General features: G+C 59.6%; 3 protein-coding genes across 4 annotated transcripts; 2 read left to right on the top strand and 1 right to left on the bottom strand.

Annotated features, from left to right (window-relative positions):
- The first annotated feature begins 2506 nt into the window (after window positions 1-2506).
- Window positions 2507-8005, top strand: TSPAN31 (tetraspanin 31). Its single transcript, XM_090054347.1, has 6 exons — window positions 2507-2728; window positions 4972-5139; window positions 5955-6035; window positions 6274-6423; window positions 6636-6758; window positions 6840-8005. The coding sequence occupies exons 1-6, from the start codon at window positions 2666-2668 to the stop codon at window positions 6912-6914; spliced, it is 660 nt and encodes a 219-aa protein (XP_089910473.1). The 5' UTR covers window positions 2507-2665; the 3' UTR covers window positions 6915-8005.
- A 177-nt stretch (window positions 8006-8182) lies between these two features.
- On the bottom strand, window positions 8183-18287 carry CDK4 (cyclin dependent kinase 4). Of its 2 annotated transcripts, none has more exons than XM_090052766.1 (8): window positions 18173-18287; window positions 11797-12029; window positions 11496-11631; window positions 11240-11407; window positions 10641-10750; window positions 10098-10148; window positions 9810-9945; window positions 8183-9594 (listed from the first exon to the last, which is right to left on the bottom strand). In XM_090052766.1, the coding sequence occupies exons 2-8, from the start codon at window positions 12012-12014 to the stop codon at window positions 9502-9504; spliced, it is 912 nt and encodes a 303-aa protein (XP_089908892.1). In that variant the 5' UTR covers window positions 12015-12029; window positions 18173-18287; the 3' UTR covers window positions 8183-9501. The 2 variants fall into 2 exon arrangements, with proteins under 2 accessions (XP_089908892.1, XP_089908891.1); XM_090052765.1 differs by lacking the exon at window positions 18173-18287 and adding an exon at window positions 12211-12351.
- Window positions 18146-23963, top strand: MARCHF9 (membrane associated ring-CH-type finger 9). The gene is made up of 4 exons (XM_090052767.1): window positions 18146-18496; window positions 19704-19859; window positions 20446-20638; window positions 23117-23963. The coding sequence occupies exons 1-4, from the start codon at window positions 18161-18163 to the stop codon at window positions 23425-23427; spliced, it is 996 nt and encodes a 331-aa protein (XP_089908893.1). The 5' UTR covers window positions 18146-18160; the 3' UTR covers window positions 23428-23963.
- Window positions 23964-24612: the final 649 nt, after the last annotated feature.

Consider the following 24612-nt stretch of genomic DNA (forward strand, 5'->3'; position numbering starts at 1 on the left):
GGGAGACAGCTCCAGGGTCCCCAATGCAGCCGGGAAGGGACCCATCGAGCTGTCTCTTTTGCCCTGGAAATAACAAAGGCAATCCCCTCTTCATGGGAAAGCGAGAGCTCATTGCTGTGGGAGATCTCAGGTCTGCTGGGGAAAGGAGCGTCTTTATCCCGGGGCTGGCCCCAGAGCCTGATGTTGGAGCTGGATCCCAATGTACCCACTGCCAGCAGGGTCCTGCCAATGCGGCTCCGCGCCGGGATTAGCCCTGAGAGCGATTAATCACGGCAAACTGGCAGGCGGAGGCGGGAGACACACGTCTGCAAGCGCTTCCCGGGGGCGGCTTCCGGGACACGCCGTGCGGGTGCCGCGCTGCCAGTCCCCTGAGCCAGGATGGAGCTGGGCCGGCGAGCTGGCCCTCTTCTCCACTCCCAGTTCCTGGGGGCTGCCTTTACGCCCGGCTTCATTGCAAGCTGGGGGTTCGAGTTCAAAGGGGAAAGTGTGTGGGGGCCCCTCTAAAATACGCCCCTCTTGGAAACAGGGGTCAATCTGGGGTCTGCTTCTCCCATCTCTGCATCAAGCCCAGATCAGCCAGGGCATGGGATCACAGATACTGAGATGCTCTGTTGACCCAACAGCTGGCTGCAGGAAGTTCCACCAGTTAATTACCTATTAATTACCCCAACCCCCTGGCTTGGGACCAGAGCAGGGGCAGAGGGACCTCTCTTAGGTGGCATTTGACATCCAACCTATCGTTCACCGAGCAAATGATCCTTCCCTCTACTTGGCAGCAGTGAAGGTCCAAACTTATCTCCTCGGCTTGGATTAATATTTAAGTGCCCATGTGCCACTAGCTTGAGACTTTCCCACCAAGGGCTCTGGGTTCATCATAGCAGGACGCACCCCTCTATCCCTCACCCTGCCTTTCCTCCTGTCTCCAGCCCTGCTGGAGATTTTGCTGGATCTCCTTTGTCATGGAGCCGCGGGCCGGGATTTTTACTGCAGGGTTCAGGGCTTACAGGACTGCGCTGACACTGCCCGTGTCTGGAAACCTGCCAGGCTGCAGCGCTGCCCTCGGGAAACAGGGCAAGGTCCCGTCGGTAGCATCAGGGTCCCCCATTTTGTGCTTCACCCTGGGAGACTGATGCTGCACAGGGCATCCGAGCAGGGAGGACAGAGCCTGGAAGACAGCAGTAATTCTGGGAGTCTCTCCTTTCATCTTCCTTGCTCGGCATTTCCTTGGCCTGACTGCACACGAGTGCTGGTGCCAATAAGCCAGTAGGGGCCTAAGTCCCTTCCTCGGCCCTGCCCTGGCAGCGCCATCCAACACTCCCCCAGGCAGCTGCTCTGCTCCCGTCAGCCACGGCTTCCCCTTCGCTGTCGGCACCCGTTCTCTTTTCCTCTCCATCAGGGAAGGCCTGTTGTCCCCCCCCCATGGCGCTGGCGACAGATTCGCTCCTCCTGGGGTGCCAAGGAGCCAAATGCCAGTGTTGGCAGCCCTCAGACGTCCCGGGCTGGTCAAAGCCCTGGCTCCAGCAGCAGGTGCTTACAGGAGGATTTCAGCTTCCTCTTTTTTCTTTCTGAGTCAGTTTCCAGCCCTGGCGGCGGCAAAAAACCCCTCCCAGCTGCAACTGGAGAGAACTCAAAACCCGACGTTTTTTTGAACAACCTGGAAACAATCATTACTCTGAAGACATCACATGGGTGGGGATTTTTTTCCTCATTACCTGACTTAGGACTTTTGAGCATTTGGGGTTAGCGAGGCTGCGAGCAGACAGAGAGGGGGTGTACGAAGACGGGTAGGACAGAAGGAAATCTGGAAGCTCCCCCGAGCCCCTCACGCCACGGTCTCCGGACAAACCTTAGCTGTGCCATAAGGACCCTCCGGTGTCTCCTCCTCACCGTCTGCTCGGGATCCCTTCCCTCCTCCAGCCTGGCTTTTCCCAAGCTGCAGGGGTGGGGGGAGAACCGGCGGGGCAATTAGCACCTCAAGGGGGCAGGCGGCTGACGCGGTCCCCAAGGGGGGCAGGAGCGAGGGGCGGCAGAGACAACGCGGGCCGGGGTCTAGGTCTTGCACGAGGGAGGAGATGAGCCTGCAGGGCTGGGCGCTGCTCTGGGGATGGGGGTGTGCATGCTGCACTGGGGGGGCATGAGGGCACAGCTGTGGGGTGGGGGCAGCAGTGGGGGGCCATCAGGGCATGTGTGGGGAGGGGGGGCAGCACTGGGGTGGGGGGGCTGTATCCCAGGGTGGAGGCGGGCGATGGCAACGGGTCTGACACTGGCAGCTGCCCCCAACATCCGGGGCTTTCAACCTCTTTCATCCGGGTCCTCGGGCAGAGCCGCAGGAGCTACAGGAGCGCGTGCGCGCACGCGCCCCGCTCCGGCCGCAGCCCGCTCGACTGCTCTGCGCACGCGCCCTGCGGGCCGGGGGAGGGCCCTGCCAGGGAGCCGGGCGCGGCCGCGCTACGCATGCGCGCGGCTTGGCGCAGGGGAGGCGGGAGCAGACAAAGACGGGGCCGGGCGCAGGCGTAGTGGTCCCGCGCCCAACGCAGGCGCAGGGGCGGACGGAAGCGGCCCGGCGGCAGCGCGCAGGCGCGGTGCGGCGCTGGGCTGGATTTAAAGGGGCAGGAGCGGCCGCGGTTGCGTTGCCCCCTGCGCCGCGGCGCCCCCCGGCGGCGGGATGGGGTGCGGCGGCTTCGCCTGCACGCGCAACGCGCTCTGCGCGCTCAACGTCGTCTACGTGGTCAGTGCGGGGGGGGGCTGAAGCTTTGTGGGGAGTGGCCTGGCTGGGGGCGCAAACTGGACCCTTGAGGCGTCTGGCTGGGGGGGGAGAGGCCTGACTGGATCCTTGGGGGAGCCTGGCTGTGGGCTGCTGGGGTGCCCGGGTGGATGCCCCTTTCCTGGGGTTGGGCCGGGGGTGTCCCTGAGTCCTCGGCCCCCTGCTCTGGGTTGGTGCTCAGGGTCTCTCCCTGTGGGCTCCAAGCCTCCTGCTTGGAGGGGGTGAGTGTGGGGGGGCCTGTGACCTCCCCCTCCTGGGGTGAGTGGGGCTGTGATGAGACCTCCCCCCCCTTCCCTGCCCAGGTGGGGTTGATTTCTGTAGTGCTGAAGCACTCTGAGGATCCCTTGGGGGTGGGGGGGCAGGTAACTCCTTGCTCTCCAGAGGAAAGGGCTTTGCCCTTGGTTGGGGATTGGGGAGTGGGCTCCCTGAATACCTGTCTGCTTGGGGACTGGGGATGGTCCACACAAGCTGTCACGCAGGGCATCAGCGGGGAGTGCCCTATGGCGGAGTGTGGCCTGTTGGGCCCTAGGGTCCTTGTGTGACCGTCACCTCTGAGCCCCCACCTGGAGCGGGGCTGGGTTGGAAGTGAAACAAGATCCTCCCTCACTTGCCTGCAAACACAGCCCAGTGCCAGTGTCCCCTGTTGCAGTTTCGTGTGGGCATCATGGGTTGGGGCCCACCCATGCAGCCCTGATGTCTGTGGCCCCGACACCGTGATGGAGCTAGGTGCAGCCGGACCCGCACCTGGGGCAGTTGCCACGGGCTGGAAAGGGGGCTCCTGATGGTCAAAATGCTGGTGGAGAAGGGACCTGAGTGGCTGTGGGGGACTCGTTCTCCAGGCAATGAGATCTCTGCCCCACTGCCAGGGTGTTCCTGCATTACCATGGACCCAGCAGTGATGCCGGTGCTTCTCCTATTGCTCGCGTGGGTCTTGCTGGAGCCAGAGCCCAGTGTGGAGAGACTTTTTTTCCCTTGGCCTTGCCATGCCTGGCCTGGGCAGTCTGTAGATTTTAGTCTCCAGCCATAGAATGGGGAAGTGAAACCTGCTGTAGCAACACAAGGAGAGTCCCAAGCAAAGAGAACAGCTGGCTTTCTCAGAAAGAAGCTGGTGCTGTCTGAGCTGTGACCTCCTACCCACCCTGAGCCTGGACACGTCTTGTTCTTGCTGGATCCAAGGCATGGGGAAGTGGGGAGTGCACTTAAGTCCTGGCCAAAGGCACTCGAGTTTGCAGCTGCCTCTGTGCCCTTCCCCACTTCTTTTTTGGTCTCTGAGGGTTTTGCAGCTCTGATAAAGTCCAGGGGATAGGGGCTGTGGTGTCCTACCCTGAACCTCAGCAGGGACCTGAACACCCCCATGCCTCTGTCCCCCTTCTCAAAGGAGGGGAGTCCAAATAGCTGGCAAGGACCTCCTGCCCCCAGGCAGCAGTGATGTGGGCCGTGCAGCAGGCAGGTACTTGGTATCACCTTGTGCCAGAACCTGAGGCTAGGGCGTTGGGTATCTGGAAACAGAGGGGTATGGCTTGGCCTGGCTACTGCTAGAAGTTGAATCCTCATAAGACCCAAAGCTATTGCAGCACAAAGGGGCTGTGCTGAGGGCCTGGCTTTGGGTCCTGCCCTGCCCGGCTCCCTCCTGTGCCAGTTAAGCTGCTGACTCAGTGCTGGGATGTGGGCTCAGGCCTGGGTGTGACAGGCTGGGGAGGAGAGGAGGTTGGGGAGCCCCTGGCAAAAGCCGAAAGGGAGCCATATAGCATGAGGCAAGGCCCCAATCCAGCTGGTGGTACCTGTCTGCACAAGCAGCCCTGTTGGAAAGGGTTGAGTCCTTCTCAGGAGGAAGGGAAAGTGGGGATAGCATTGGGCCCCCCATGAGGCAGGGATAGAGCAGGAGGGGGCATTTGGGGTTGGGAGGCAAACTAGCATTATCAGAATACACTGTACCCACAGCCCAGGGACAGCAGGCTCCACACAGCTGGTGAACACCCCTACTCTCCCCAAGCATCTTGTATGGGAGCTTAAGGGAAACTGAGGCGCCAAGAAGAGCAGTGACAGGCTGGGACTAGAACCCATGACTCTAGAGCTCAGCCTTAGGGCTGCGGTCTTGCCAGTCTTCCCCCAGCCTTGGGGCTAGAGTCCTGGCAGTGCCTCCCCCCCGCCACCCCAGCCTGGGGGCTGAGGTCATGCTGGTGACCTGCTGCCCTGGTCTCTTGTAGCTGGTGGGGCTGCTGCTGATTGGTGTGGCCGCCTGGGGCAAGGGCTTTGACATCGTCTCCAGCATCCGCATCATCGGCGGCGTCCTTGCTGTGGGCATCTTCCTGCTGCTCATTGCTGTCGTGGGCCTGGTTGGTGCCATCCACCACCACCAGGTCCTGCTCTTCTTTGTATCCTTTGGCGACCAGGGCTAGGCCTGATCCTGGAAGACCCCCTTCACATACACGTGGCATATCATGGGGGGGCGGGGGAGGGCGCTCTGGAGCTGGCCAAAGGCACCCAGGGGCAGTAAACACATGGACCTGGCACCTAAACCAACACCCTGCTGCAGCTCAGATTGGGGAGGGCTTTGCCACCTCTGTCCCTTTCTCCCCTCCTAGGGATGCTGCCTCTGCCCCCCCCCCCCCCTTTGGGACCAGCACAAGCCCTGAGATCCAGCTTTGGCACCTTGTTTCTCCAGCAAAACTGCCCACCAGGTGCCGGAGGTGGCACCAACCTTCCTCTGGCTGCCGTGACAATGCCAAATGCAGTCACGGTGTATTGGATGCTCAGAGCGGGGTGGGAGGGGACACCCTAAAATTAGGATGGGGTTGCTAGGCAATGCTGTGATGCCATGGATAGCAAGGGACCTTGCCCACCTGAGGTGGCAGGGGTAGAAGCTGTGGCCCTGTGGGCAGCTGTGCTGATTTACAGGACCCTGGAGACCCTACCTAAGTACGAGAACCCAGGCCTCCAGGGCCCTGCTGGGTATGGGGCAGGGGCCCCATTTTGGGCAAGTCACTTGGGCACTATGTATTAGGCAGCTGGCACTAGGGCCAAGGGGAAGAGGCCCTGGGACAGGACCTCTGTTCAACCCACAGAGGTCTCATCAGCATGAGAGGAGTCCTGCTGGAGCACCAGGCCCATGGGCACTGGATGCTGTGTTCAGGTACCCTGGAGGGGGGCTGATGACGGAGCCATCACCTCTTTCCTTGACTGTCCCCAGTACATGATTATCCTGGGCCTTGTCTTCATCTTTCAGTTTGGCATCTCCTGCTCGTGCCTGGCGCTGAACCGGAGCCGGCAGGTAAGTCCCAGCAGGGTGGGCACAGCCCCCCAGACCCAGCCAGACACTCCCACCCTCACCTCTGATTTTACTGCCATCCCTTCTCATATCCTACCCTTATGGGGGCAGAGATGAGCACCCAGTAGTGGCTACACCCCAACACCCCCTTGCCAGGGTGGGGGCAGCAGGCAGGGAGGGCACTGGCTTGCAGGTCCAGATTGAATGCCAATTAATGAGTGCTAATTAACGGCTACCCCAGGAGAGCCTCTTCAACACCACTTGGCACTTGCTGAGCAACGAGACGCGGCAGAGCGTGGAGGAAAGCTTGGACTGCTGTGGGCTCTTCAATGACACCAGGGACCCAGACGCCCTCTGCACTTTCCAGACTGATCTCAGCCTCTGCCACGCAGTGAGTGGGGGTCTGGGGGGGGAGGGCGTGGAATCTGTGCCTCAACTGACCTGCTAGTGCTGCTACTGGCTGAGATGCCCGGGCTTGCCAGGACCTTGATGCCTTCTCTTGGCTGGACTAGAGAGAGGAGTGTGTGTGTGTGTCTGTGTGTGTGTGTCTGTCTCTACCCTCCTTGGCAACAACTCACCCCTGTGCCCTGTCCTGCCTCACAGAAATGTGTCGGCTCTCGGGAGCAGGGTGTTGTCTGCCTCACCTGTGGGGAGAAGATGCTCAAACACTCAGACGAGGCCCTCAAGATCTTGGGGGGTGTTGGGCTCTTCTTCAGCTTCACAGAGGTATGGTGGGTACAGGAGGGTGGGTGGGTGGGTGGAAGGGATGTGGGCTGTCCCCCCCCACCAATCTCTTGTCTCTTCCAGATCCTGGGTGTGTGGCTTGCCATGCGGTACCGCAACCAGAAGGACCCCCGAGCCAACCCCAGCGCCTTCTTATAGGCCGATCTTGCCCCCTGCGTGCCCCCCTGCCCCTCGCCATAGCTGCTAGGAAGGGGCGCCTGGCTCTGCCCATCCTGTGGGGCCTCTGCCAGGGTCCCAAGCTGCCGAGTGCGGCCCCGGCTGCGGTATGAAGCCTTCGGTAACTGGCAGAGATGTCCCAGGCTTGAAGTAGGGACTAGGGGGTCTGAGTGGAAACAGGGGTCTTGTCAGTGAACTAGGCAAGCGGCGTCACTGGCAGCCGAGTATCATCTCAAGCCTGGGACTGGGCACTGCCTGAGCCCATGACCTCTGACCCTTGGCATTTGCCCCCATCACCCTGCCCCCCAGCTCCAGCCTGGCAAGGGGCACTGCACGAGCTGAGCCCAGTGCAGGGGACTAGGACACCCCCTTCCTTTTCTCCCCTCCATGCTGCCATCTCCTGCCCCCCAGCCCCTTGGCACCTGTTTCTGAGTAGAGCAGACAAAGCCTTAGGTTTGGCCCCGATGGACAGGTGGCATTCCCCACCCCCTGTCCAAGCCCCACAGCAGCCAGCTCCACCCATCTCAGGGGCTGAGGAGCTGCAGGACATTAGTATGGATGTACTCAAGTCCCAGCAGGGGTCCCCTCCCCCTCCCCCCCCCAAGTACTGATGGGGTGGGGAGAGTGGGGGCACTCCCTGTCCCTTCCTCTGCCTGGTGGGATGGAGGCAGTGCTCAGCCCAGGGAGATGCCTGCTGTTCCCCTGCAGTGTCATGGGACCTTAGAAGCCACATCCTGAGCTGCTACAGGGTAGCAGGGAACTCATGCTGTGGCCTGGGGGCGGGGAGGTGCTGGGCTCTAAGCTTGGGCCAATGGGTAACACTAGGCAGTGCCCTAGGCCAGGCAGGAGCAGGGGGAGCCTGCCAAGTGGGGCCTGTCTCCCAGCTTGCAGGTTCCTGGCATGAAATGGGGACCTGGACCTGACCCACACCCCCCATGCCTGGACATTCAGGGCACCAGAGCAGGCTAGGGAGGTGCGATGGGGTCAGGGGGGCTCCGCACTGTGTGTCTATCAACACTGCTGTAGATTGGGTACCTTGTCACGGCCCCTTGGAAATAAACACCTGATGCCAAGCCAGGCTCCGTCTGTCACTCAACCACCCCAGTGGTGCTGGGCACAACTCAGATCGGTGTCCCCTCCCTAGGCACCTGGTACCACCAAAATCCAAAATAGGCCCCCTGGGTCCCTGCAGCTGCAGCGCGTACGGTGCCACCTCTCCCCACCCCAGCCAGCTGGACAAAAGACAGGGCCAAGAGCCCAAAGAGCAGAGTGGGGCTGGGCCAAGCCTTCCCCACTGCCCTTTATTGGAATGGCAGTATCTGCAGAGCAGGTAGAAAATGTCACTAATTCATATAAATACCAACTGTCAGCCTCCCCTGCCCCACACAAGCTGCTCGCTCGTGAGCACCATGGACACCTCCCCCCACCCCCCCCCTTGCAAGGCACACCAGGGCACCAGGGGACTCCCTGGTGCAAGGCACATGCGTGGCATAGTCACAACAGTTCAGAGCCCTTGAACTAATTCTGTACTGGGTGGGGAAAAAGAGGTCAAGGAGATTCCCTGTGTGACTTTAGGGAAGCAGGGGCCTGAACTGCCCCAGGAGGCAGTAGGTAACCCACACCCGGGGGCTACAATTGATCAGCCTTCGAGGGGGGGCAGTTTGTAAGCAGCGCCACCCATTCCAGGCACATGATAAACCCTGGGAAAACCAGGGACACTGTAGAACCAACAAAGATCCTGAGAGGGACAAAGGTGGGCCGCGGGCAAGGCGCCCAGGGGCAGGGAAAAGGGAGGCAAATCACCCGGAGAAGCAAGCAGGAATGAGACCTATGGACCTCAAATGTCCCCGTATGCCTGGCCAGCGGTGGGGAGATGCTCCTCTTGGGTGATGCCTGACGCAGGCAAGTTTTCTGTAGTTTCTCTGTCTGGAATTGTTCCTGTCTGAGCCATTTCATGACTTTGCTAGCACCAAGTTTAGGTAACGTGGGCCCGGGTATAACAGGCAAACAGTTCTGCCAAGGCTTTTTAGGCCTTCCCGGAACTAAGCAATAAAATAGTACAGAGCCTTATAAGGCAGCGGAAAAAGTGAGCACTGAGACCGGTATGGTGGATGAACACCGGGATGTCCTGAAGACCCCGTGTGCTCACCAGGGAGCCCCTCACACTGACACATCCCCTCCCCCTCGTGCAAGCTGGTTGCACAGGGTGAGGGTGGTTCCCTGCCTGCCCTCAAGCAAGCAGCTTGTGGCCAGAAACAAGGAACAGCAGCAGCCCCTGGACACTGTAGGGGAGCAGTGGGGGGAGAAACCGTGGCTACAACCAGGGGCAGGGCGGGATGGCAATATGGCCGCAATTTCAAGGCAGGTCAGTGTCTGGATAGGAGGCCTCACCAGGGGCAGGTCAGTGTCTAGGAGAGGGGCCCAGGTGCCCCATGGTGAAGTGGGGGGTAGGCACCATCCATGGCATCGTTCAGCCAGCAGCACCTCTGCCCCAAACGCCCTCCAGCGGAGAGGGGGGTGGGGTCGGTGGGGCAGTGTCCGTGTGCACAAGTCCTCTGGGGTGGGGGGGCTACCCCTCTCCTGCACTGGCATCCTGGAGGTATGAGTGCTGCAGGGCATCATAGGCTGAGATCCGCTTGGGGGGACTGAAGGTCAGCAGCTCCTGGGGGAGGGAGGCAGAGAAGGAGAGGTTACATGGGGTGTGGAGACCCACCCCACCCCCATCAAGGCTGGGCTGGAAGCAGGATGGGGGTTCAGAACAACAAAGGGTTAATGTATCAGCAAGGCCTCACTTTTATCCATACCTTCAATGCCCCTCACCCCCACCCAACCTGCGGCCCCCTACAACCAAACCAGTGCCCCTCACTCCCAACCTACCAACAGCAGCTGGGCACCCAGGGCCTCTATCTCAGGCACGAAGGTCTTGACAGGCTGGGGGCCACGGGCCTTGAAGGCACCACGGGGCAGGGACACATCTCGGGGCCAGTCATCCTCGGCCGGGAGCCCAATCATGCTGCAGGGTGGGAAGGGGGGACAAGGCATGTGAGTGGGCATCAGCCTTCGCAGGATCAGGGCCGCCCCCCACTCAGTATAGGAGTCCCATCAAGCCCCACAGCCCCCAGGTGCTGCCAGCACGGATTCCCGTGCCCCCCACCCATGACTCACTCGAAGATCTTGCCCAGCTGGTCGGTCTCAGAGTTGCCGCAGAAAAGAGGCCTGAGGAGGAGACAGGGCTGTGGTCAGAGGGGGCTAGGGGGGAAGCCCTGCCCCCCCATCTTCAGCTTCTTCCCCTGCCCCCTGGGTAGGGCCAGGCCAGCCTTGGCACTGCTTCCCCTGCTGCAGGGAGCTGCCCCGGTCCCGCCCCCGCCCCCCCAGCAGCTGCATGCACATGGACCACCCCCTTATCACCCCTTCCCCTCCAGGGAAGGGGGAACTGGCCCCTGCCCCTCCCTGCTTATCGGGACCTGGTCGATAAGGTGCCCGGGGGTCGACCTCAGCTTGGCTCTAATCAATTGTCTCCCAGCCGCTGGGCCCCACCCTGCCCCTGCGCTTGATGCTGTATACAGTGGGACCCACCCAAGGGGGCTGGCAAAGACCCCCACCCCCCACCCTTGGGGAAGAGGTGCTCACCCAGGCCCTGCTGTGCCCAGCGTGTCCCCGCCACACTCTTGTGCCATCACGCGTGTGTCACCCCCCCACCCCACTCACTTGCGCCGGAACATCTCAGCAAAGATGCAACCCACACTCCACATGTCCACGGGGGTGGCGTAGGTTGACTGCAGCAGGACCTCGGGCGCCCGGTACCACAGGGTCACCACCTGTAGGGGGTGGGTGATACAGTCGCTTAGCCCCCCCACCTCTCTCCAAGGGCCAGGCTCCCCCCCATGGGGTGGGGGAGGGACAGATGGCTCCAGCCAGGCAGGAAATGCCTTTGGGCTGAGTGTCCTTTCCCCATCGGTCACTTCCTCCCTCTGCCGAGCCCAGCCACTTCCTGGCTGGGAGAGGGGCTGGGCAGGGGGCTGCCTAGGTCATGGGAGTGGACCCCCCCCCCCACCAGGGCAGTGTTGGGAGGTACAGAGAGCCCAGAAGACCCCTCCCCATCACCCCAGGTTCCCCTGCAAAGCTGAGGCCTTGCTAAGAGTCTACCCAGGCCCTCACTGAGCTCTGCTCCAGAGGCTGGGGGGAAGAGGTGTCAGATCCATCAGCAGAGACTAGCCCCCTCCTAACCCCGCTAACCAGGGGCTGCTTGCACCTGCCGGGGAGGCCTGAATACTGGGGTGCCCTCAGAGCCCCCTCCCCCAGCTCACCACAGGGGTCAGGGCCATCTGGCAGCTGTAGATGCGGGCCAGCCCGAAGTCGGCCAGCTTCACCTGCCCGCCGCTGGTCACCAGGATGTTCTCGGGCTTCAGGTCGCGATGCACGATGCAGTTGGAGTGCAGGAAGTCCAGGCCCCGCAGGAATTGCCGCATCAAGTCCTGGCGGGGCAGGAGAGAAGCGTGAGCGTGAACAGCCCTGGGGTGGTGGGGGGGGGGGGGAAGCAAGCTCAGGACCCCCCTGCGGTACCTTGATGGTGTCGGGGGACAGCCCGGGGGCCGGGGCCTTGTCCAGGTAGGTCTTCAGGTCCTGGTCCACGTGCTCGAAGACCAGCGTCACCTTGGTCTCGCGCTCCGTGCGCATGGTGGCGCAGACGTCCATCAGCCTGGGGGGCAGGGGCAGGGTGAGCCAAGGGGTCTGCATGGCGGGGGCAGTGGAGACGGGGGGGGGGGGGGGGGGGGGGAGGCAGCCACAGGGTGAAGCCCCCTGATCGCGCCGGGAGGGGGGTGGCCACGGGACCAGGCGCCCCGCGGCAGGGGGTGGCGCTCACCGGATGATGTTGGGGTGGTCGAAGTGCTCGAGGCGCTTCAGCAGCGCCACCTCGCGCAGGGTGGAGGGCGGCAGCCCGTTCTCGGTGCTGGGCACCCGCACGTTCTTCAGTGCCACGAAGCGCCCGCTCTGCAGGTCCCGCGCCTTGTACACGGTGCCGTAGGCGCCCACGCCGATCTCGGCCACCGGCTCGTACTGCGCCCGCACCTCCTTGGCCATCCCGGCTCCCGGCCCCTGCGGGCAGAGCGAGGGTCACGGCCCGCGCCCCGGCTCCCCCCGTGCCCCACCCCCCACGACCCTACAATAACACGGGCCCACGTGGCGGACCCGCGCCTCCCGCGCCCCACGTGCGCGTGTCCCCGGGGCTCGCGCGTGCGCACGGGGGGCGGGGCGGGGCGGGGCCGGGGGGTCTCACCGAGGGCCGCGCTGCGGTGGGGCCGGGCCGGGCGGGTGTCGGCGTCGGTCCGGGGGCCGGAGGCGGGGCTGGAGGACCGGAACCAGCGAGACGGGGCGACCGGAAGGACGGCGCAGACCCTCCCTCCCCGCGCCCCGGACGGGGGAGGCGGGATTTGAACCCTGGTTTCTGGGGGTACAGCCCAACCCCCTCCCAGTGTATGGGGGTCTCCTGCCTCTCCTCCCCAACCCCCATGGGGGGGCAGTTCTACCCCAGAAGTCGCTGCATTTGCCCCGGGGGTGGTGCCCCCCGCCCCCCAGAGCCCGCAAGGTGGGGGTCTTTCCTCCTGCCCCCCCGGGCTGCCTGGACCCCCTGGGGGTGCCCTTAGTTCGGGGGGGCGGGGTTAAGATGCTACCGTAATGCGTGTAATAAAGGGGCAGAGGAGTGCCCTGGCAGGGCAGGGCAGGGCAGGGCAGGGGGAGTGCCGGGGCAGGGCTCAGCCCCGTTTCCGCGCCCCCCCACCCCGCCAGCGCTGCTTGGACCCTCTGGGGGTGCCCTTCGCTCGGCGGGGGGGCGGTGTTAAGATGCTACCGTAATGCGTATAACAACGGGGCAGAGGGAGTGCCGGGGCAGGGCTCACCGCCCCGGTTTCTGGCCCCTTCTCCCGGTGCGGGAGGCTCCGGGCTTTCAGCACCACGAACAGGGCCCGGCCCCTCGCCCGCCCCGCCGTGTCACGAGTTGGCCCCGCGTCGGGCCTCAGCTCTGTGCCCCTTGCAGGGGGCGGGCTTCTCCCGGGGCAAGCGGGTCTGCCCGGCCCCGGGGACCAGCCCCACGCTGGGAAGGGCCCGGCTGGGCCTCGCTCTGCTCTGTGCCTCAGTTTCCCCGTCTCTGAAAGGCTTCCTAACGCTGCGGTCCCGCAGAGGCTGCCTCGCGTGCGCGTGTGCAGGTGTGAACACAGGGGCGTGCGGGTGTCTACGCGGGTGTGGGCATGCATGGGCATGCGCGCATGTATGCATGTGTGTACATGCACGTAGATGCAGGCAAGTGCATGCATGTACATGCATGTGTGCGTGTGTGTTTGGGCAGGTGTGCATATGGGTGTGTATGTGCGCTCGTGCATGCATGCACGTGCCCATGTATATGTGTGTTTATGCATGCGATGCATGTATATGTGTGTATCTATGCATGTGTGCACGTGTGAGTACTTGCGTAGGTGTGTACATGCCTATGCATGCATGTGTGTGTACATGTGATGTATGTGTGTTTACACATGATGCATGTGTACATGCGTGTGTGCAGGTGATGCGTGTGTGCACCTGAGTATGTGTGCATGCATACCTGCATGTGTGTGCAGGTATGTGCATGCCCATGTATGAATGTGTTTATGTGTGCATCCATGCAATGTGTGTGTGCATGTATGTGCCCATGCATGTGTGTACATGCCCACATATATGTGTTTGTGCATGTGCACATGGTGTGCATGTGTGCACTTGTGTATGTGTGTACATGCCTATGCATGTGTGTGCGCATGTGTGACCTGAGTGTGCATGCATGCGTACCTGCATATGTGTGCAGGTATGTGCATGCCCATGTACGTATGCGTGTTTATGCATGTGCATGCATGCGATGCATGTGTGTACCTCTGTATGTGTGCATGCCTATGCACCTTTGGTATCCAGGTTGCAGCCGTATTGGTCTAGAGGAAAAAACAACCAGGACTGGTAGCAGAGATGATATTTTTTATTAGACCAACAAGATTTTTGCAAAAAAATTTAAAAATAATCTTTAATTGCAACCCCCATGCATGTCTGTGTGTTTATGGGTGTGCACATTGCTGGATGCAGAGCTTGTCCAGACCTATGCAAAATTGAAATGACTAAATGACAATATCAGTGCCTTTTGCACAAGACTGTAAACTCATGACGGGGCCCACCGGAAACATAGCAATACAGTTCATCCAGTCTCTGGCTTCGCTATCAAGTAGGCCCCATGCCCAACTACTTTAAACTGATTATGAATAAATTAAATTCCCCTTTCAAAGTGATTGCCTCCCCCTTGTTGTCACCTTCCTCCCTAATCTAGGTGTCTGTGCCAGCTGGAAAAGATTGTGGGATCTGCCCTGTTATAACAATGACCTATACCCTGCCTTGTGGTTCAAGGCCTAAGGTGCTCAGTTCAAGTAATCAAGCCCTACCTCAATTAATCGAGTAGTAAACCACCAGTTTTGGGTGTTGGGCTTCTAGCAATCAAGCTATACTATAGTTAAACAAATGCTAAACCTCCAGAGCGAGCAAGGGTCTTTGTGCATGTCAGTTGGTTGATCCAACGATGGATCCAAAAGGCTGCTGTTTACAACACAACCAAAGGACAATGTCCCACCACCCTGTCAGCTTTGCCCAGACACCCTGATATTCGACCCATCAAGAAAATCTGTTTCAAAGCTATACAATTCAACAGTATAAGAACTAACAAGTTCTTATACAAGGGGGAGCAGCCAGCAAGGTGTGTGCAGTCCAGAAGCCATCCTGTCCCCCAGCCAGCAAGTGAAGGATCCCTTTTGGGAGGCTGTAGAAGAACTGCTTCCTGCCCACATTGGGTAAAGACCTCTGTGCAGCTAAGATAATACTAGGACTAACTGCTCATTTTATATCCAGAAAGAGTCTTTTTTTCTGTGATTTAGTGCTGTAGCTTGTTGGTAGTTATTGGAGCAAGCCTTTCTGCTATTCAGCAACCCAGTGTTGTGTCGATTCATAAAGCGCTGGGTTCAAAATTCGGTTTCTAAGTGCAACAATGTGATGCATGTGTGTACCTCCCTATGTCTGCATGCTCTTGCCTGTGAGTGTATGTGTAAGCACATGTGCACCTGTCATGCATGTGTGTTTACACATGCGATGAATGTGTACGTGCCCGTGTGTGAGTTCCAGCATGTGACACATGCATGCACTGGTAATGCATATGTGTTTCCGCATGCGATGGTGTACATACCCTTGTATGTGTGTTCCTGTGTGCATGCACATGTGATGCACGTGTGCACATGCATGTGTATGCATGCCCATGCATGTTTGTGCACAGGTGATGCAGGTGTGCACCTGAGTATGTGTGCCGGTGTGCAGTTGTGTGCCTTTGTGTGTGCACACGTGCATGCATACGTGTGAGTACACCAATCTGTACACCAATCTCTTTTTCTTTGCCCTTTACTGTTTGCGGGGGCCCCCAGACCTCAGAGCTTTCCAGGGCCTGCGGGGAACCTCCAAGGGGAAGGCTGGGAAATGGGAATGTCCTCTGCCACTAACTCCTCATGTGCCCTTGGTCGTGTCACTTAGCCCACCTGAACCTTGGTGCCCACGGAGATGGGTGTGGGGTGGATTACTATAGGGATCTACTCAAAGGGGCTCTCCCATGTCTTGTACCCATATCCCAGCCCTGCCAGCTTGCAGGAATGGCCGGGCCTCGGCCTGGCTTTGGGCCTCATCCTGACCCTGCTGGAGCTTCACAGCTCAGCTGCCCCGTTACGCCCCCTGGGAGCTCAGGATAGGGCCCTGATCTGGGAGATTTTGCAGCAGGGGCATCTGCCGGGGTGGCCGGGGAGTGGCGAGTCGCACGTGCAGGATGGGGGACTGGACCAGAACCCTGCAACCCCCCACTGGGACCTTGCAGTCTGTGCATCTCTGCCTGGGAGGGGGAGCAGCCTCTGTGTGGAATGGCCACGAATCGGCCTCCATGACCTCCCCGAGCATCACTCAGGGCCCCTTGCTCTGCCTGGTCTGCTGCTCTGCTTTCTGCTCCTCGTCCCATCCATCACTCTGCTATCTGCTCCCTGCCTTGTGCTCCCTGGCCAATCAACCACTCTGCTTTCCGCTCCCTGTCCTGTGCTCCCTGCTCCATCCACCACTCTGCTTTCTGCTCCGTGTCCCATTTGCTGCCCTGCTTTCTCCCCCCCACCTCACCTGCTGCTCTGCTTTCTGTCCCCATGCTGTCCATGCCCTCCTGAGCTTGCCAGGTACCACTCGTGGCTTCCCTGCCCCACCCCGCTCTGCCCCCAGCAGACTTTGCTTGCTCCCACGTGTACAGTGCCCAGCACAGGGCCAAACGAGAGGCTCCCGGGTGTGGGGGCCATGTTGGGGACCCCCACAAACACAAGGAGCCAGTCTGGGTGCAGACAGGGCCCTGCCCCTGGGGGGCGGTCATTGGAGGGGCATCACTGGGGTGGTCGGGACAGCAAGGCTCTGGGTGCCAGGGGCATCAGCTGGGCAGGGGGGCGGTGTCTGAGGCTGGAGCTGGGGCCGGGGGGTGACTCACAGAGACACAATCCCACACAGACAACTGCAGTTGCACACACACATACACAACTGCTCACACATACATGATCGCAGATCACATATAGACACAATCACATATAGTCACACACATCCATACAATCACACACACTCACATAATGACAGACAATCACACACACCCAATCGCACGCACACACAGGATTACATACACACTCACGTAATGATATGCCATCACATATACAATCCCACATGCACATAATCACACATGCATACTTGTATTCACATAGTCACACATACACACACGCATAATCACAAAGACACAATTGCATAGTCACACACTCACACATACACACACACACTCACATGACATAGATGATCCATGCACAATTACACATATGCTCACAAATGATATACAATCACACACACACAGTAACATGCACACTCACATCGCCCAGCTATTTCAGATAATCACATAGGCAGTCACACACACTCAAACTCACGTACACAGTCACACACACAATTGCACACACATAATGCCACACAATCACAGGTACACACACACAATTGCAGTCACACACACTCACTCACATAATCACAAAGACAATTACATACAGTTGCATGCACTCATGCATGCACACAATTATGCACACAATTACACACTCACATGATCACATATAGGCAGTCAGACACTCACATTAATACAGTGACATGCACACTCACATTATGACAGACAGTCACATGCACACAGTCAGTCACACGCTCACATCATGCAGCTATTTCAGATCATCACATACGGTCACACAGTCTCATGCACTCACACTCATGCACACAATTGCACACTCACATGACAGACCATCACGCGCACACACACACTTGCAGTCACATGCATGCACACAATGACGTGCTCACACGATATACAATCACATGCACGCACTCCCAGATTCATCGCACCCGGTCACGCACCCCCAACCACACACAGCCGCGGGCTCACGGAATCACCGCCCAGCCACACGCGCAGCCCCACAGCCGCAGGCACACAACCGCACAGATGCTCGCTTACACGCACACAATCGCACCCAGCCGCAGTCTCGCACTAGCCTCGCAGTTCATCACCCAGTGCCACCACCGCCTGCACACAGCCGCACGGGCGCTCCGTTGCACGCGCACAATCACCGCCTCGACCGCGCGGCTCCTCAGTGACACAACCACACGCAGCGGCGCGCGCACAATGACACGCGCCCCCCCGCCCCCGCCCAGACCCGCCGGGGCCTGGGGCCGCCGCCGCCGCCGCCGCCGCCGCCGCCGCGCGGGGGGGCCGGATCGGGGCCTCCACGTGGCGCCGCCGCCCCCCCGCGCCCGGGGCCCCGGAACGGGCCGGGCCGGAAGGAGAAGCCATATTCCACGCTCCGCCGTCCGCGCCCGCTGCCCCGGCCGGAGCCTCCCGCCGGCGCGGGCCGGGCCGGGCTGCGGCGGAGCGGCGGGGCGGGGCGGGGCGCGGCGATGCCCGGCGCCGGGGGGGCGCGGGCCGCGGAGCTCAGCCTCGGCCCGCCGGGGGTCGCCGCGGGCGCTGCCGCCGCCCCGCACCCGCCGCGCGCCCGCCCCGGCCCGCGCCCGCGCCCCTCGCCGCGGCCCCGCTGACTGCCCGCGCCGCCCGCGCCCGCCCGGCCGCGGCCGCCGCCTCCCGGGGCTGCAGGATGTTCAAGTACCGGATCCGCCTGTTCTTCAACGAGCTGAAGCTGCTGGTGCTGATGCGGCGCGGGCGGCCGGAGCCGGGGCCGGGGCCGGGGCCGGGCCGGCGGGGCTGCGGCTGGGGGCCCTTCTCCGCCTGCGCCGCGCCGCCGGACGACGAGGTGGAGTACTACGGCGAGCCCCGGCCCCGCAGCCTGGCCCCGGGCGACAAGGCCCCGCCGCCCGGCCCCCCCGCGGCCCAGCCGCCCGCCGCCGCCCCGGACGCCGTGTCGCTCAGCAGCAGCCTGGACAGCGGGGCGCGGACCCCGCAGTGCCGCATCTGCTTCCAGGGCCCCGAGCAGGTCAGGGCCAGCCCGGCCCGGCGAGCGCGAGCGGGGGCACGTGGCCCCCCGTGGGCGTGCGGGGCCAGGCACAGCGGGGCGGGGGTGTGCAACGTACCCCAGGGGCAGGGGCAGGGGCAGGGGACGGAGCCGCTGAGCTGGGTCCGTCCGTGCCCATCAGGGAGGGGCAGGGGGAGCTGTGACAGGCGGTCCCGACCCCTGGGTTGTGTCCCCGGGGCCAGGAAGGGGCAGAGCAGGGCTGGCACGTCTTGGCTCCGCTGCACAGGCTGAACTGGTGCGGCTGGCTTGTGCCTCAGTTTCCCTGCGGCAGGGGCTGGGGCCAGGGGAGGCCTTGCTCCCCCCCCCCGCCACCCCCAGCTGCCACTCAGAAGGGAGTGAGCCACAGCACAACTTGACACGGCGCTCTCAGCAGAGCCGTGTCCGGCCCTGGGCGGCAGGCGCGATGCTTCCCAGCTGCACGTGCCAGGCTCGCTCCATGGGTGCCCACATGGGCCCCTGGGCAGGAGCTGCCCCGAGCCGCCACGGCGAACAGGTGGCACCCACCCAGGAGTCCTGGCTCCCAGCTCTGCCACCCTAACTCAGCAGAGCCCCCGCTGTCTTCCCAGAGCTGGGAAGGGAAGCCAGGTCTCCTGACACTGGTCTGCTCGCTCTGTCTATCTATCCATCTATTCTCACACACCCGATTTCTCTTTCCCTCCATCCATCTATCCACCCACCCGCCTCCATACCCATCCATCCATCCCCACACTCCTGCTCGCTCTCTCTCTCTCTCTCCATCCACATGCCCATCCATCCACCCACCCCGTTCTCTCCCTCTTCATCCCATCCCCTTGGTGTCTCAGCACCCACTTGCTCCAGTCCTGAACCCAGTTGACGGCCCCAGGTCAGGGTTGGGGAAGGGGGTCATCCCAAGCCGTGACCCACCCCTGACAGGAATTGCCCGTGCTCCCCTGCTCCGGCTCCAACATGGAGCCTCATTAGCGCTTCCTGTCAGGAGGCATGAAATATTGATGCTAATTCCTCCCTTCCCGGCTCCACTCCTTTGCCAGCGGGTGGAGGGGGGCCAGGCTGAGAGCCTGTGGGCTGGACGTGGAGCGTGGGGCCAGGGTGGCGGGTGTTATCCAGACTCCTCTGGGACGGCGTTGGCCCGGGTTGGGGGGGCTGCGCAGGTGGCCCTGATGCCGGGTGTCTTTCTGCCCTCCTGCAGGGGGAGCTGCTGAGCCCCTGCCGGTGCGACGGGTCCGTGCGCTGCACGCACCAGCCCTGCCTCATCCGCTGGATCAGCGAGAGGGGCTCGTGGAGCTGTGAGCTCTGCTACTTCAAGTACCAGGTCCTCGCCATCAGCACCAAGAACCCGCTGCAGGTGAGTCGGGGGCCGCGGGGGTGGGATTCACACCCATGGGCATGCAAAGGAGCCATGTGCTGGCCCTAGGTAGCACATGCATGTGCTTGCACATGGATCAGCTCACTTAGGTGCACACATACGTGTCAGCTCGCGGCTGCATCCCCCATGTAGGCACAAGGCTCTGCCTGCTGTGTGCAAGCAAGCATGCATCGCCAGCCCCCAGCCCAATATGTGTACCCACTTGGGCCTTCTTGCGAAGGCATGGACCGACATCATGGCCCCCCACCTATATATACATGTGTGCACATGGCTCAGCATGCCTGTATGCACCCACATAGTTGCCATGTCCCCCCATGCAGGCCAGCCTACCCAATACAGGGCAACGTCCCCCACGCGGGCACACAGACGCATGTGCACGAGTCTGCATGCCATGCACACCTGCTGACCAGCACATCTGCCCCAACGTGCATGAGCTCACCCCTCCCACTTGGATCGCCACACTGCTTCTTGGGGAAGGCAGTGGGGCATGGCAAGGTTGGGGACAGGGGGCTGGATGCAGCCCAGGATGGCCGGGGCCTGAGCACGGTGCCCTGTCCCCCGGCAGTGGCAGGCCATCTCCCTGACGGTCATCGAGAAGGTGCAGATTGCCGCCATCATCCTAGGCTCCCTCTTCCTCATCGCCAGCATCTCCTGGCTCGTCTGGTCCTCTCTCAGCCCCTCGGCCAAGTGGCAGCGGCAGGACCTGCTCTTCCAGATCTGCTACGGCATGTATGGCTTCATGGACATTGTCTGCATAGGTGAGGCCCCAGCCCTCCCGCTCCACGGGTACTGGCTCCCCTACCGCAGTTGCCCCTTCCCTGCCCTTAGCTGTTTAACCTCTCTGCTCTGGGGAATAGGGGATTGTTTCGTCATCTGTTCAGCACCTGGATCATTACAGCCCAGACATATAGCCTCAGCAGTCAGGGCCCAGCTGAATCCTTCAACCTCCTTCACTGAAAGCTAAAAGACTTAAGGGTTAAAAGAGGCAGAAAGGAGCTGATACTCTTGGGATGATCTAGTTGGGGTGATCTAGTTGGAGATGGATGGGATGCTCTAGTTGGAGATGATTGAGTTGGACATGGCTGGGATAACCTAGTTGGGGATAATCTAGTTGGAGATGACTGGCAGGATCTAGTTGGCAGGATCTAGTTGGAGATGGATGGGATGATCTAGCTGGGGATGATCTAGCTGGAGATGGCAAGTAAGATCTAGTTGGGATGATCTAGCTGGGGATGGCTGTGGGGACGTTATTGTTGGAGATAGCTGGGGTGATCTAACTGGGGATGATCTAGTTGGAGATGGCTGGGATGATTTATTTGGGGATGCTCTTGTTGGAGTTGCTCTTGCTGGAGATGGCTGGAATGACCTAGTTGGGGACAGTTTAGCTGGAGATCGCTGGGATGATCTAGTTGGAGATGGCTGGGATGACCAATTTAGGGATGATCTAGTTGGAGATGGTTGGGATGATCTAGCTGGGAATGATCTAGTTGGAGATGGCTGAGATGACCTAGTTGGGGCTGATCCTGCTTGGAGCAGGGGGTTGGACTAGATGTGACCTCCTGAGGTCCCTTGTGACCCTCATCGTCTATGATGCTGTTATTCTATACAGGGCCAGGGCTGTGGCCTGGGCAGAACTAAATGTTAAATTCCCTATTGATCTGTGAGGGACGTGGGTCCTGTGCTTATGCCTCTGTAGCGAGCTTGGTGGCAAATATCACTGTCCACTTAGAAGCAGATGGAAGAAACATTCACTGAAAGCTTCGTCTGCATTCAGGAGGAGAGGGAGAGGTAGCGAGAGGGGGAAAGGTAGAATTACAAACCACCATCAACAGAGAAAGAGAATTAACAGAAGCACGGAGTTGGTGTTTTAAGCAGGATCATGTAATTATTAACACGCAGCAGTTGTATTAAAATAATACTGTAATTACTATAGTTAATAACACCACCACTCATAATGAAATGAATACATACAATTATTTAATAGGATAAATAATACAATCAATAGAATAAAATTAAATCAGTACAATTGTAACTATTATCATTCACGATAATAAGCGGTAATGCTAGGATGATGGTGGGCAATGGGTTGTTAATTAGATCACAGACCCTCCTAATAAGGTCTTCTGTATTTTTGCTATTTCTTTTTGTATTAATCATGTATTTTTCACCATCACAGCAAACAAATAATACTAATAAGTAAGACCTGGTAGCAATAAAGGTATTTTTAATAATGTTGATAATTATTCTAATGATCGGTGTTGGAAACCAGAGGTAGCGCGCTAATGAATTGACAGAATTAAACTGGATGAAGAATAGGGGAAGGTAGCACTACCAATCATTTTAAAGGAGAGCAATGATGTTCATTTGTAATAATAATTAATTAAAAAACCCCCCACATCACTACACTAATTGTTAATGGATGGAATTCAACAGGATAAAAACAGGCCATTGTGAGGATGGAATGATGGGGGCAGGATGATTTTAATAATAAATAACAGCCAGGATAATAGTTAATAGATGGAATTGAGCATGGGAAAGCTTAGGGGATTATAATGATAACATAATTGTAATAATGATGGCCATAATTTGAATAATTAATAATAAAAGAAGAGCTAAAGTAATTGGCAATAAATAGAGTGGAAAATAATTAGGCGCAGTCCCCCTTCATACTCTGTTCCGTCATTATATATATATAATATGAGTGTGTGTGTGTGTACGTGTGTGTATATGTGTGTGTGTATATATAAATATATATGTGTGTGTGTGTGTATATATATATGTGCTTGTGTGTCTATGTGTGTGTATGTATGGGGGGTGTATGTATCTGTGTGTGCATGCGTATATGTGTGTGTATATAGATGTGTGTGTGTGTGTATAAAGCCTAGAGAATCCATCTGAGGTCATGGCCCTGGACCAGAGCCATCTGGACTGAGACACAGCCCCTGCCCGACAGAGCAGGAAGGGAAACTGAGGCACAGACGGTACCAACCCACGGCTTTGGCACTCAGCCCTACAATAACAAAGAGGCCTGCAGAGCTCATTCAGCACCTGAGTCGTGGGAGCTTGATGGGCATTGCCGGGCCATGCACGCGCGCATGTGTATAAGTGTGCGCCCTGTGTCCCGCCCCAGTGATGCCCACTTGGGGCCGGAGGGGTCTTGGCCCGCAGGATGGCGCCGGTGGCCGTAACAAGGGTGCTCACCTCAGCCCACCCCCCTTTTGTGTGTCCCCCCCCAGGTTTGATCATTCACGAGGGCTCCTCGGTGTATCGAATATTCAAGCGCTGGCAGGCGGTGAACCAGCAGTGGAAGGTGCTGAACTATGACAAGGCCAAGGACCTTGGGGAGCCCGCGGGCGGAACGGCCAAGGCCGGGGGCAGGCTGGCACGGACGGAGAGGAACCCCCGGAGGGGCCAGCGGGTTAGGACAATCTTGAACCATCACTGTGGCTACACCATCCTGCACATCCTCAGCCACCTGCGGCCCAGCGAGCACCGCGGCAGCTCCGGCGCCAGCCGCGAGGTGGTCATGAGAGTCACGACTGTATAACCGGCCGCGCACGGAGGGCAGGGAGCCCGCCACCTCCCCGTGCCCGGAGAGGGCACCCCGCAGCTGCCTATGGAAGGGAAGCCCCTGAGAGCAATTTGGGGCTGGGCCACACACGGGATATTTCGTTTTTGAGGCTCTCGCCTTGCTCTCGTGCCCCCCATCCGGGGGGGTGCTGCGGCCTGGCCTGCTCTCAGCCTGCGCCCTCCTCAGCTCCCGTCAATGTGAAAATTCCTCTTTGGAGGAAGGAAAACCACAGCGTCGCCTTCCACCGGCTCCAGACGACAATCCGGGCCTCCGGTCGGGGCAGCATTTGCCTGCCTGAGTCTGGAAACCAGGGGCCAGAAAGGAACATTTTTACCTCATCTTTGAAAGAAAAATCCAATCAAAAAGGAAAAAAAAAAAAAAAAAAAAGGGTCCCTATTCCCCCCGGTCCCAGCCCAGCCTGACGCGAGTCCCCACCCTAGGGGCGCCCCGGGAAAGGTTTGGATTTCCCCGTCCCAACAAGGTGCAATAAACAGGTTTCTACAACAAAGTGGGATCTCGCAATAAGAGCCCTGTACATCTCTCATCTGATGCATGAAAACTCTCCCCTTTTCTCCTCTCCCCCTTCCCTTCCCTCCTGGTGTGGGAAGATAAAGGATCATTTATATGCAAACAGTTGTCTCCCAACCCATCTCTCTCTTTCTCTCTCTCTCTCTTTCTCCCTCTCTCTTTCTTGAAATCCTTAATCCTGCCGGATGGGAATTCTTCAGCTGCTGGTGCAGGGACTTGTGCCCACGGATGCGTCTTCCCACCTCTTTCCTTATAAGCCGCATCCTGCTTGATTGCCGTGCCCCTTCTTTGGTGCTGCGTTGGCACTGGGGTGCAAGGCGCTGTACAGATGCAGAGGCGGTCCTGCGAGGATGGGAGCCTGCCTCCAGACAGTCTCGCGTTTGCGGCTTGAAAGCAGGGCTGTGGCTGGAGAGGGGAAGGGGATATGACGGGTAGAGAAGAGGGTGCTGCTTTGCAGCCCGAAGGGGATGAGACCCCATGGCATTGGGAGGATACATGCAGCCCAGCCTGGGAAGTGAGGCAGGGTGGGGGGTTGCATAGAAACACCCTAGGGCCTGGACTCACAATGTCTTGACACTGGGGCAGTTCCCAGCGGTTTTGCAGCCTACCGCTTTGCCGGGAGATGCTGTTCCC

This window comes from Crocodylus siamensis, chromosome 6 (assembly GCF_052110815.1).
Source record: "Crocodylus siamensis isolate JL-2025a chromosome 6, ASM5211081v1, whole genome shotgun sequence".
NCBI classification, from domain to species: Eukaryota; Metazoa; Chordata; order Crocodylia; family Crocodylidae; genus Crocodylus; species Crocodylus siamensis.

What these genes read in the sequence shown, in the direction of transcription:
- TSPAN31 (XM_090054347.1), top strand. Translation starts at nt 2,666, where the DNA reads ATGGGGTGCGGCGGCTTCGCCTGCACGCGCAACGCGCTCTGCGCGCTC. An exon ending in ACCAGGTCCTGCTCTTCTTT is followed by an intron (nt 5,140 to 5,954) that starts GTATCCTTTGGC and finishes GACTGTCCCCAG; the next exon opens with TACATGATTATCCTGGGCCT. An exon ending in ATCTCAGCCTCTGCCACGCA is followed by an intron (nt 6,424 to 6,635) that starts GTGAGTGGGGGT and finishes CCTGCCTCACAG; the next exon opens with AAATGTGTCGGCTCTCGGGA.
- CDK4 (XM_090052766.1), bottom strand. Translation starts at nt 12,014, where the DNA reads ATGGCCAAGGAGGTGCGGGCGCAGTACGAGCCGGTGGCCGAGATCGGC. An exon ending in AGATGGCCCTGACCCCTGTG is followed by an intron (nt 10,751 to 11,239) that starts GTGAGCTGGGGG and finishes CACCCCCTACAG; the next exon opens with GTGGTGACCCTGTGGTACCG. An exon ending in GCTGAGATGTTCCGGCGCAA is followed by an intron (nt 10,149 to 10,640) that starts GTGAGTGGGGTG and finishes TCTCCTCCTCAG; the next exon opens with GCCTCTTTTCTGCGGCAACT.
- MARCHF9 (XM_090052767.1), top strand. Translation starts at nt 18,161, where the DNA reads ATGTTCAAGTACCGGATCCGCCTGTTCTTCAACGAGCTGAAGCTGCTG. An exon ending in GCTTCCAGGGCCCCGAGCAG is followed by an intron (nt 18,497 to 19,703) that starts GTCAGGGCCAGC and finishes GCCCTCCTGCAG; the next exon opens with GGGGAGCTGCTGAGCCCCTG. An exon ending in GCACCAAGAACCCGCTGCAG is followed by an intron (nt 19,860 to 20,445) that starts GTGAGTCGGGGG and finishes GTCCCCCGGCAG; the next exon opens with TGGCAGGCCATCTCCCTGAC.